General features: G+C 43.9%; 1 protein-coding gene across 1 annotated transcript in view; it reads left to right on the forward strand.

Moving 5' to 3' along the window:
- LOC119458425 (uncharacterized) overlaps positions 1–12,117 on the forward strand; it is a 129,676-nt gene that overhangs the window by 13,270 nt on the left and 104,289 nt on the right. Inside the window, exons 6-11 of the mRNA XM_049670856.1 lie at positions 1,142–1,341; positions 2,962–3,223; positions 4,846–4,956; positions 6,904–7,089; positions 8,407–8,577; positions 9,845–9,938. Of these exons, the coding sequence (XP_049526813.1) occupies positions 1,142–1,341; positions 2,962–3,223; positions 4,846–4,956; positions 6,904–7,089; positions 8,407–8,577; positions 9,845–9,938 (1,024 nt within the window). The remainder of the gene's footprint in view (positions 1–1,141; positions 1,342–2,961; positions 3,224–4,845; positions 4,957–6,903; positions 7,090–8,406; positions 8,578–9,844; positions 9,939–12,117) is intronic.

The raw sequence follows: 12,117 nt of genomic DNA on the forward strand, positions 1-12,117 counted from the left end.
TATTTGTAGTATCGTCCATTTTATTGTCCACCGTGTTTTTTCAGTTTTGAGTCTTTCATGCTACTTCGTTAGCCTGTGCTACTTCTGTTTCCGTGCATACCGCAGTACCAATGTATAGGGGGGAAGGTAGCTTTGTCAAGCCGTGACCGAGTGGCTTTTTTTCCCTTCTCCTAAGCCATGTGTTTATGTATGCATGTCTGGAATAAAGACTCGGACATAGCTCAGGAAGTGATAGCAGTATGCAATAATCTAAATAAATAAAGGAAAGTTTGAGTTTTAATTGGCAATTAATAGTTGAAATGCAAAATATGATGCCAATACATTTTTTCCCTGTACAAAGACAGATCAGCAGATTCTGCCACCTTCCTCATTCTGACCAAGCTGGAGATTTTGCCGTCGTAGCTAACGGCAACAGAAGGCCATGTATTGCATGTCTTTTATGTGTGCGCCATGTCTTTTACGGTTGCTTGCTTCAAGTAGCTTTTTACGTCTCTTCATGTATCCACTAACTTGGCTGCAATGTGCCTTTAAATTTATTCAAACTATGATGTTTTCAATAAGTAAGTGCAAAGCCACAAATGTATTTCATTGTGCTAGGTGTTTTGTGACAAAGTAAGTCCTGATCCCAATGTCAAAGGAATGATAAATAGCCACCCCCAATGTGAACTGGTAAAATATTATTGTAAAATATGTGTTCACTTGTTTAATCAAGACAGGTATGTTATTACTGCGTAAAACGAGGCCCAGACATCAGTATTTCTCCTCCTTTCTTCTTGAAATTTGTGTTGAAATGTCATCGCCAGTACATCGGTATGATTTCATGGATTTCGAAATATTTTTCATATTTCGGCCATTCTGGCACAGAAGTTTTCAAACCATGCTGTGTTTAGAGTTTTTGGTTGCTGTAGAATCCAGTGTAGTCCTTGTTTGCTGTTCAGCAATTCACTAGATGCAAGTAGGCACTCTCAAAATCACAGCAAGCTAGTTTGAGAACATATCATGGAATTTCCACGCATCCTTTGTGTTTCCATCTTTTCTGGATTGGCAGGCCTTAGGCCACTGTGTTATTGCAGATGCATGGTTTAATAATACAGCTGAACTTATTGCTTGTTAATCGCTTTTTAATGATCGTCACCAACAGGTTGGCTCTGCCCTCTCTGAAGGGGACGCAGCAGCGCCGAGAGTTGTCTTGCGCCAGGGCCTGCGCAAGAAACGCTCGCGTGAGCGTCCCTGGAGCGTTATCGAGCTAGGTCCGTGTGGAGCTCTGCAGCTGTGCCCACACTCGACGTCCGAGACAGCTCTGAACTTGCTGGCATCTACATCAACAGTGAAGGCACAGAGGTATGCCTTGTTTGTTTGTCCACGAGCATAGCTATCTTTGCTTGTGGATTGGTGCAACCATGCATGGGGAGTGGCAGATACCAAACTCGAAAAATTAGTAGCCTCTCCCCTGTCAAGGAAATGGAGGTAAGCGAAGCTTGTCGTGTGTTTGTTTGGTGTTCCTCCGAACGAATTGCACTGAGGAGTACCACGTTTTGCTCGAACCACAACCGGTCACACGCACTGCAGCTGGCTCCGAAGTTCTGGTTGCAAAATTCGCGTTAAAACCTGGTCGTCCCACCGAGGAAGTTGGCGCTAGTGTTGCCGAGGCGTGCACCACCGTTGTCAGGTTCCTGGAGGGCTAGACGACGCTGACGTTTGGCCTCAACATCACGCTCCCTCAACTCGGGCTCTGCGACTCTTCGCTGATGTTTCACTTGGGCTTCAGAAGCCCACGCGCTAGAATCAACACGTAGATGACAAGCCCTTTTCCGAGGGCGTTCATTCTGGATGGATTTCCATGAAATCCATCCATGAAATTTATCCATGAAATTTATTCAAAATAAATCTGTCCGTTGCATAAGACAATCAGTGGCTCATACCTTCTTAAGCAATGGGTCATACCCCCTTAACGCAGCCTCCCCATTACAAAGACAGGAGAGAAGTGAAATTCTACGCTGGAATGATTAGCAGCAACGCAGCCAGCTGTGGAAGCAGACGACGACGAATGCGGGAGCAGTGGCACGAGCGCGTGCCGACCACCTGTGCAGCTCTGAGAGCAGCTGGTTTTTTCAGCGTTACATCGCCGGCGCAGGCTAGCGCCTACAAGCTTCGCTTGAAAAAGTAAACGTAGCCATAATTTCTCCAAAACTAGCCAGACAGGGTTTTCATTGAGACACGTAGCCAAGAAGGAACCGAACTAAGACCAAATGATCACCTCAAGCCTTCCATGCAAGTAAATGAGGATGTGAGGCTCCTCCAAAAGTGGCCACGAAAAGGAGAATTCCACAACATTAACAGTATCACTCTCCAGTGGCAAGAAAGTTTGTGGAAGGAAATAAAAACAAATGGGAAAGACACTAGACTCACTAAGTGGAAGTTTACTGAAGCAAAATGAGCCCAAATTCAGTGTCCAGCATCTTTGCTGTCTCTTTCTCTTTTTTTAAAAATCTCTAGTTAATGTATATGCCACTGGAAAACAAAATATTCAGTCAGCCGGCTTGCTTGCCCGTTGGCTTGCTGGCCAACAGTGGTAAGTGGCCGTGAGTCATTTGCATAGTCTTCTAAAAAATATTGCTGTTTTGCGGTGTGCTGTGCAGTATACAATTGCGGGAAGCTTGTCACTAGTGTGTTTGTTTTTCAAGAGGAAGTGTATTTCTGGGCTTTCTGCAAGTGGCCGGTAAAATTTCTGGGCAATGTAGTACCACACACACACACACACAGCACTCCAGCAAAGTACATTGTATATGTATCATCTTGACAAAATTTGCAAAAAGGGGCACTGTGTAGAAACAGGTAGGTACTTTCATGCGTTCATGCTGTATTTATAAATGTTCCACACTTCTTAGAAATTAAAGCTGTTTTTGCTATTTGGGCCAAATAAATTATACTCATTCTCTTGCACTATTTGCTTGTATACAGTCGGCCACGTACGAGCTCAGTGGGTGTTCAAAAGGACCCCTCATCGCCCGATCGCCGACCACAGAGGTCTCGTGGACTGCGGGGATTGCGCTCTGGCTCAAGCTCAGAAGCCCTGTCTGGCTCTTCATCGGCGCACAAGCGGCAGAAAAGTGGCGACGACAGCGGACGCCGCCTGAGACGGGCCTCCGCCACTTCCCTTTCAACAGGCACCACCGGCTCTCTGCAGAATGTGTCTTCATCTTCGGGCACAGAGAACTACCAGGTAAGGACATTGTTATACCGTATTTTCCGGTATATAAGTCGCATTGTTTTTTCTGAATTCCTCGTCAGTGTGTCGTATAGAACGGTGCTACGACTTTTATACGTTTTTTTTTTTTTTAACATCCATCAAAATCCGATTGGATGCTATGGACATGCGAAGCACATTGGATTAACTTCCTCTGCCACTTGATTGTTACTGGTTGTGTGCACGCTATTGAGGTACCGTGTTCTCATGATCGAATTTCCAAGCACCGTGCTCGAAGCACGGAGCAGCAACGTAAGCGGCGGCAGGCCGACCGCGAGTCGACTGACCCCGAAGTCGTCGCATCTGCAGATCGCTTTCAAGATACGACGCGCGGCGCCACTGCGCAAACTACGCAATTACTACCAGAGTACAAGCCACCCCCTCTCCCACCCGCACTGCCTTCCCGCTTTCCTCCCTTGTGCGCGATTACGGCATGCCTCATAATCAGAACTGGTTTTGGCACGTAAAATCCCAGAAAGAAGAAGAAGCGATTCGGCTCACTGTCGCACGCATTCACTTGCACATACAGCATACGGTGCGCGGGGATGATGTTATTGCCCTTGGTCTTTAATCGGAATTCATCGCGATGGACGGAACATTGCAGTGACCACGACGGCAGAAGTGCGCCTGTAGTGTCCATATCATTGCTATCGCAATGGCGCCCATACACTTGCGTGTGACCCGTGTTCAGGAAGTTAAACGTCACTATTTTTTTTTAATCACTAACCGAACAGGTGCGTCTTATACACCAGAAAAACTGACGTTTCGAGGGGGTGCGACTTATACACTAAAAATATGGTAATATGTTCGTAAATGTGTGCTCTGCTGTTTGGAAAGGCTGCTCTCTAGTTTAGATTACCTCGCTTCTTTTGAATTTGTAAGTTGTGCACTTCCAGATAGCAAAACAAGTATGCAAAGCTACAGCTTGGTATGCAGTAGCCTTTGGAATGAGCTCAACACATGCAAGTATGGTGCACTGGACATCGTTTTTTGTATATGTAGAGTTTACAGAATACACCACCGCATAATTAAGAAGTGAAGCAACTAGCCCACTAGCAAGTGCTGCACAGTACTTGCTCTGTTTCTGTGTTAGTGCTACCCAGATAGCAAAAAACCAACTGGAGTCTTAAAAGACAGTGAAGGCAGTCTACTCATGTTGGCTGAAAACAAATTCATCCTGCAAGATACGGTCGCTTGCATCTTAGTTTTGGACTCTTGGGACAAGCTTTAATGTGGCAAACTCTGCACTGACAAACCTCAAGGAGCCTCAAGAAACTTTGCGTAAGTGAAAAGACATTCAAGTGAAATGCCAATACATCAACTCCCTTTCAGTACGAAGGTGTTGCCATTGTTCAATAATGGGTATCATTTGTCCAAATAGTATACAATCAAGTAGGTCAATTGTTCATAACTTGTAAGCGCTCTTGGTGGTGTAACTTAGGACAAGTATGATTGTGTTTAGACTTGTTCAGACCACCATGATAAATTCTAATTTTACAACCTAAAAGAGCTTGTTGATATTGCTAGTATATTTTACTGCTTTGGCCACTCTTGTGAAAGAGACAGGCAGAGAACATGGGATCTGCATATCTGTGCAGGACTGCCTTCCGTACATCAGCTCCAAGAGCCACCTGTTCTCGCGGGCACCCACCCTGGCCCACGTAGAGGAGCAGAGCTCAGTCTCGGACCAGGTTTGGGATGATTACCAGGTGAGCCAAAGTCATTGTGCTGTCACCGTTGTATTGTAGCACAAACATTGTCACAGTTAGTTGAAATATTGGGTTTGCAGTTAAACCTCGCTATATCAGACGCGAAAATAACTTTGCTATTTCTGTAGAGGGTGCAGCCCTTCAATCAACACAGGCACCTAGCAGCCCTGTGCTGTGAGCTGTGTAGGTCGTGCATCTGGGTCATAGCAAGTGCAACTATATCTTATGTCATTATAAACATATATTTGTCACATGTTCATTGTATTTGAGATTCTACTGTATTTTGTGCTGCTTAGAGAGAGCTGTTCATGGAGAACATTGCAAGCGCCAGTAAAGAGACTGGGGCAGCATTAGTTGAAATGTGCTAAAGTCACTGAAATTGACGACTTCGCAAACAATCCACCTCCATGATGGCCATTTGTGGAATTACCCTCTCTTTACAGCATGTGGTAGGTTGAAACTCTGCACATATTATTTTGAAAGAACGCCTGCTGGTAACTTTTAACTCCTTCCGTACCACGCCCATTGGGCATGGTTAGCCCTCTATCGATGGTTTGAAACGCCGCTTTCGAGACCTTCCGCGCCGCTCACGGACATACTGCACTATCGTACATGAAGAAAGAGAACTGCATTTTAGTTTTCTAAGCAGTTCGCTTTTTTCCCGCAAGGTGGTGATCTTTAAACGCGCTCCGAAGTTTTGCGATCGTCAAAGCAGAACGCAAAAATGGCCGCCCGCTATCGATGGTTTGAAACGCCGCTTTCGAAACTTTCCACGCTGCTCACGGACACACTGCACCATTGGACGTGAAAGAGGAAAAACTATATTTTTGTTTTCTAAGCACTTCGCTTTCTTCCCGCCAAGCGGTGATTTTTAAACGCGCTCCGAACTTTCGCGATCATCAAAGGAGAACGCAAAAATGTCCGCCGAAAATGGCGCACTTCAGGAGATCGCAGATGTCACAATTCTGCTGCCTCTGCGTCTTATCGATGCATCAAATAGCAGCGAGTCTGACTTTTCGTCATTGAGCCTGAAAGCCACGACGATGCAAACCAGCCTGGAACATCGGCGGCCGCAGCCCGGCACGCCCAACTGTAGTGTTTGCAGTTAAATTTTTGTAGCGAAATACCTGTTCAATTAAAAATTCAGATTTTTTTAGAGATAGTGCCTAATAGACGGCAATACATTTTGTATCTCATAATTTTCATAACATTTTTTTCTTAGTGGACACAAGCGTGTTTTTACAAACTTTCTTCAGTTTTATCGGACAATCTTGATTTTAACAATATAATCTTATTTTATGACATACGTCTCGTTAATAAAACGTTTATGCATGAAAAGTGCATTCATCTTGCTTTCTGTTTATGTATTACATTAAATATTGAGTGCGGTAGTTCCTTCAGAAAAAGACATCTGCTGTAACATACAAAGAACACCTATTTTCCCCATGGTAGGGAAAGAGTTAACTTGCCCACATTATAGAATGTGCACCAGGATGTGGTAAATGAAACCATTAGTGCTTGGTATTTTTAATGTGCTTCCTCCTTCGATGTAAAATTCACTGTAAAGAACTTTACAGGTGAAGTGCTTGCTTGGTACACATACAGTACAATCCACTCTTAAAGGAGACACCCAGTTAAAACTTGTCACCACCGAATACAGCCACCGAGATCTGGCATGAAGGCAAACATACTGCATTTGTGTCCCTGGCCCTTCATATAAGACCCTGTTTTCTCATGAAGGTGATCCAGCGTTGCTCTTATGTTAATGCCATTTAGGTTTCGTTTAGTTTAAGAGCAGACCATACTGTACATGTGTATCCCTGTAGATTGTATAGGTTATCAATCCTAAGCAACAGCATTTACAAAAACGTATTTTCGTTTTTAACCAGAAAATGCATCATCGATAGATGTGAAAACACAGTGTGCACCTCTTCTCGTACAATGCAGGACCCACCGTACTTCAGTGAGCCCTACTCCGAGCAGACTGCGGATGAGGATCAGGTGAAGAAGCTGCTAGACTTTGGAGACGACTACTGGGCCTTCATCGGGAGCCCGTCGGACACTTCCTCGCTTAGCGGCCAGCCCAGAGACCTCCCAAGACGATCCCCGCACAAGGGCCGCCCTGCCACGAAGGTACTTACACTGTTTACGTTGCGATAGAATAGCAGCTCAAAACCATAGGTCAACATACTCGCTCACGAGTGCACTGGCGCATACTCACTCCTCACTCATTTAGCAAAGTAGGATGTTGGGCTAGTTTTGGTGCATAGCAGTCGACGTTGAGCACAGTAAGAGTACCACAAACATCGGCCACACTCATTTCACAGGTGCACGATAGAGCTTTGTGAGTGACGAAGCATGCAAGGGTGAATGGGTATGAACCATGTGATGTGCCATGCGAGTTCGAGCGGATCTGAGTAAGAACAGTAGTGAGGGCCACTTAATGTGAGTAGTCGGTAATGGTGACTGTTAGTGGACATGAGTGACTGAGTGGATGTGAGTGACTGTGAGTGGACGTGAGTATGTATGCGAGTGAGTGAGAATATTGGTGAGCGAGTATCGGCTTGTTCTGCTGACCTGTGCTCAAAATGGACACCAGGAATTCACATTCCTAACACGAAGCTTTTGTTGAGACACCGCAGCTTCTTCGGTATTGCTGCATGTGGTTGGCTTATCTTTTAATTTCATGCAAGTTTTATCTTGTTGTTGTCATTAAAATGATACTAGCTTTTTTTGTGGTCTTCATTGACCTGAAGTTCAGCTATTGTTTAGTGCACTTGATTTGCTAAATGATGAATAATAGTGTAAGTTCTCTCTATATATATATATATATTTTTTTTTTCTCATTTGAAAATAATTGAGCTGTTGCCAATGCTCTACAAAGTATAGCCATTTGTAGAGCACCAGGAAGAACTGCTATTGGAAAGGTCGCAACTTTGCCTCAAGATTGCCTAGCACTTTAGCGTCGCAGTGAAGTAGTAAGGACTGCTGTGAGCGTAGCAAACCTGCCAATTATGTAGTATTGACCAAAAAAATTTACGGACCTTGTGATCTCAGAAAACGCTAAATATCCGAGCAGCCTTTAAAAGTAGCCATTAAAACTGTATGTCACAATGTTGTTTGCATATACCAGTAGAGGCTGGAAATGGGAATACCAGGCTGCGTTTTGAGGCTGCGAAGATATTCAGCTTTTTGTCAGATCCCTTGGTCCAACTTTTTTGGTCGGTAGTACATCACTGTGCTAAACTAGATACATATGCGTTGCACATGCTCTGAAGATTCTTCACCTAAGCCAAGTGGGAGCTAGTTGTCGACTTGTTTTGATGTATTGGAATTGTGACTTATTCAAGTTCTTGAAACTGCACACTGGTAGAGTACACAAAGTTCATATGTAAGCTTGATTTCTGGTTGAAATTTATCCTGGTTTCATTGTTGTTTTCATTTGTGCAGCCTGGGGGCACTACAGAGTTTGACTCGGATTCAGACATCGAGGACCTTCACCACCTGTTGGGCCAGAGCACTCGTGCTTATACCTTCATTCGCAACAGCCTGCACAAGATCGCTGCCTCTGGCATGGATGCTCCTCAGGGGCCTCGGGAGAAAATGTCACCACCCAAGTTTGTGAGTGCTACATCTTCCTCTTGGAATTGAATTCTGGGGTTTTTCATGCCAAAACAACAATTTGATTATGAGACACGTTGTAGTGGGGCACTCCACATTAATTTTGACCACCCAGAGGTCTTTAACATGCCCCCAATGCACGAGACACGGGCGTTTTTGCATTTCTCTTCTATTGAAATGCGGCCGCCTTGGCATTTGATCCTGCAACGTCGTGCTTAGCAGTGCAACACCACAGTCGCTAAGCCACCGTGGTGGGTATTAATTTCTTGGACTTGGGGTCAATTTTTGTACCTGTAGTTTATCTGGGAAGGGAATTTGCATGCCCACGAGTTGAAGACCAACGGCCACATTTCATTGTGATTCATTTTGTCTTCTGTGCTTTTCAGCTTTCATCACTATCCTAACGCCACTGAATCACCAGGATTCGTCACTTGACATGACAGTTGATAGGGAAAAAAAAATTGGGCGACACCATCTAAGGGTGATTGTCCCTTAGGCAATAGCTTCCCTATAGACTCTCTGAGGTGCACCTCTGGGGACACCTGTTAGCTTTTTTGGTAAATGCTATGAGGCATGCGGGTGTTGTGACAATGCGCTGCCTCTAGGATCAGCCTGCATTACAAGCCACTTTGAAACCCTGGCAAGAGCACATAGAGTACAGCTTACTAACCTGAGTCGACCACCAACCCTGTGTTTGGCACTTTTTGGCCATAGTTGCCCTTATGCCATTAAAATGTACTGCTAATTAACTAATATATAGTGCACGGGTCTGAGGATCCGCCCAATGAAATGTGCGACCTTTGGTTACGCCGTCTCCAGTACAGGTCCAATTTACTGAGCCAGACAGCCATCCACGCAAAATGCTGTGAAGAGCCAAAGAAAGCATAACATTCATAAAAAGAATTAGAAATGAAATGTAACATTGCAGAGCACTGGCTGACTGCTCCACCTATGCCTTGCGCCCAGTTTTACCAGCTTAGCAAACAACCATAACAGTGCCATCACTTCAACCCTTCAGGGTGTAACGGAAAGTTGGGCCTGTTGGTATGCATTCAGGGTATATTTAAGAAAATTCCAATCATTCATACAATGATAGCATAGGTCATTGAGTACCTCTACTACAATTTTTTTTACTCTGCGAAGACTTGGGTCCATATAACCATCTCCCAGGGCTTATTTGCTAGGATGCTGCTTCATTTGCAGCTTAGTTAAAGCAATTCCAGTTTCACAAGAGCCATCATGTGATCAGTTATGATCTGTTCCGCAGGCGGAGCTGGTAGCCACCTGCCAGACCAACCTGCACTGGTTGAAGATGATCCGCATCCACCTCCAGAATGGAGAGGACTCACCGCAGCTACAAAGTGAGTTTGGTGCTGCAAGCATCAGCTGTTCTTTCTAATTTCCATACATTTTTTGCATGTGGTATGTGTGTGTTCAGGAACTTTCATTCATTGGAACCATATACTGCCTCTTCATTCATGTAGAATATTCAGATGAAGACAATTCATGCATGACATGTGGAAAGAGTGCAGAATTTAATGAGCATGTTCTGATAGAATGTGGCAATACCCATCCAGTGACAAATGCAGATGTAGTTGATGCCAAAGACCTTGGGTTTTAGGGACGGTACAGGAAATTTGAATGGATCTGCGATGAAGCCTAGTAAAGAACAACTGGAAGATTTGTGGTGTGAAGCAATGGAAAACTGCAATGTCGATGCAATTCTACTGAGTGTCCGAAAAGTAACTGTGCAGCTGAAATGGCGTCTGAAAATTTGAACCTTTATTTATGGCAGTGAAATGAAGAGCACAGGAAATGCTGAAAATGTCCACCACCGGCTTGGAAGACATGTCTGCACTTGACGCTGCATATTTTTAAACACTTTGTGGAGGGTTGCTGGAGTTGCCTGTGCAATGCGCTGAGTAATGGCTGTCTGTGCTTGGGCAGTATTTGAGCGTTGTTCCTGTACACCCATCCTTTGAATGCACCCCAGAGACGTTATCGCATGAACTAAAGTTATTGTGCTATCATATCCAGGGCTTAAAGTCTCCCTTCAGTAAGGGGGGGAGGGGGGGGCAATATATATATATATATATATATATATATATATATATATATATTAATTCATTACCCAAAGTTAAAAAAAAGGGGTAGCAAGAAGAGCCGGAAAACTAAAACAAAAATGCTTATTTTGACTTTCCACGTGTTATGTTCGTGTTATGCGCATCAGTAAAGCGTTTAATCACAGCATCTGGCAGTGAAACAGGTCAAAGAATAGAAGCACGTAGGAAAAATAACAAGAATTTACTAATGCGCCGGCTTGGGACCAGCCTTCCCTCCAATGGAGGCTGGTCCTAAGCCGAAACGTCAGTATAACATCCTGGTATTTTTCCTGCGTGCATCAATTACTTGATATATATATATATATATATATATATATATATATATATGGTGGTCCTGCATTCGTCAGAGTGATTATTCTGATGAAGGCAGGACCACCTGCCGAAATATTCGTTAAGTTAGCTTTCCTACGTTTGCCTTAATGCATGATGAGCAGGGAAACCGAGGGGCTCGAATTTTGTGAATCACTGAATCAACTAACAGACAGTGAAGCTAAGCAAAGCACAGATTGACGACCTTGGGCACTACAACAATATACTTTATGGTTGCACAACTGCTTACCTACCAAAGTATACAAAATGCATGTGTTTTTGGTATAACACATCACTCATAATGCACAATTAATCGAATGAATATTAACTGGTAGCCTAAAATTTAAGAGTAGAACGCGATCACATTATCGGGACTCGTTTGCATCGCATCGTTCGCACCCAGCAAGCAGGCTTCATTCACAGCAACACAGAACGAGGGAAAGCCAGCTTACAAAGACGAAGCTTACACCAATCCCCTTAAAGTCGGCTTCACTTTTAAACTGAAATGCATTGCTGGAAAGACATTTTTCCAGGGGCAATATAAATGGCCTTATATTAAAATGTGAAAGCCCTAGCACCTTTTTTTATTATTTTATTAATTGTTTGGCTATTGCCTTGCCAAGCAGGCTTCATTCACAGCAACACAGAACGAGGGAAAGCCAGCTTACAAAGACGAAGCTTACACCAATCCCCTTAAAGTCGGCTTCACTTTTAAACTGAAATGCATTGCTGGAAAGACATTTTTCCAGGGGCAATATAAGTGGCCTTATATTAAAATGTGAAGGCCCTAGCACCTTTTTTTATTATTTTATTAATTGTTTGGCTATTGCCTCGACGCGCGCGCGTCTCCAAAACACATTTTTGACCTGCTGAGGATGCCAGTGCCATCTGGATAAGATTTTTGCAAGTAGGCACCCGAGTGAGCCGGTGTTTTTATGGTAGAAATGCTGGCAAAAGAGGTTTGTGTTTGAGTTTCCTTGTAACAGAACTATGCTTTCTCGTACATTCAAGTAACAGTTCGACGCCACCATGTCTGTAGGTTGTGCTTAAGTTGTGCTTTACCATTTTTCTCATGGATTTCACTGTGAGAAATTCAATTTTTGTTCAC

Source organism: Dermacentor silvarum, chromosome 7 (assembly GCF_013339745.2).
Source record: "Dermacentor silvarum isolate Dsil-2018 chromosome 7, BIME_Dsil_1.4, whole genome shotgun sequence".
Lineage (NCBI taxonomy): Eukaryota > Metazoa > Arthropoda > Arachnida > Ixodida > Ixodidae > Dermacentor > Dermacentor silvarum.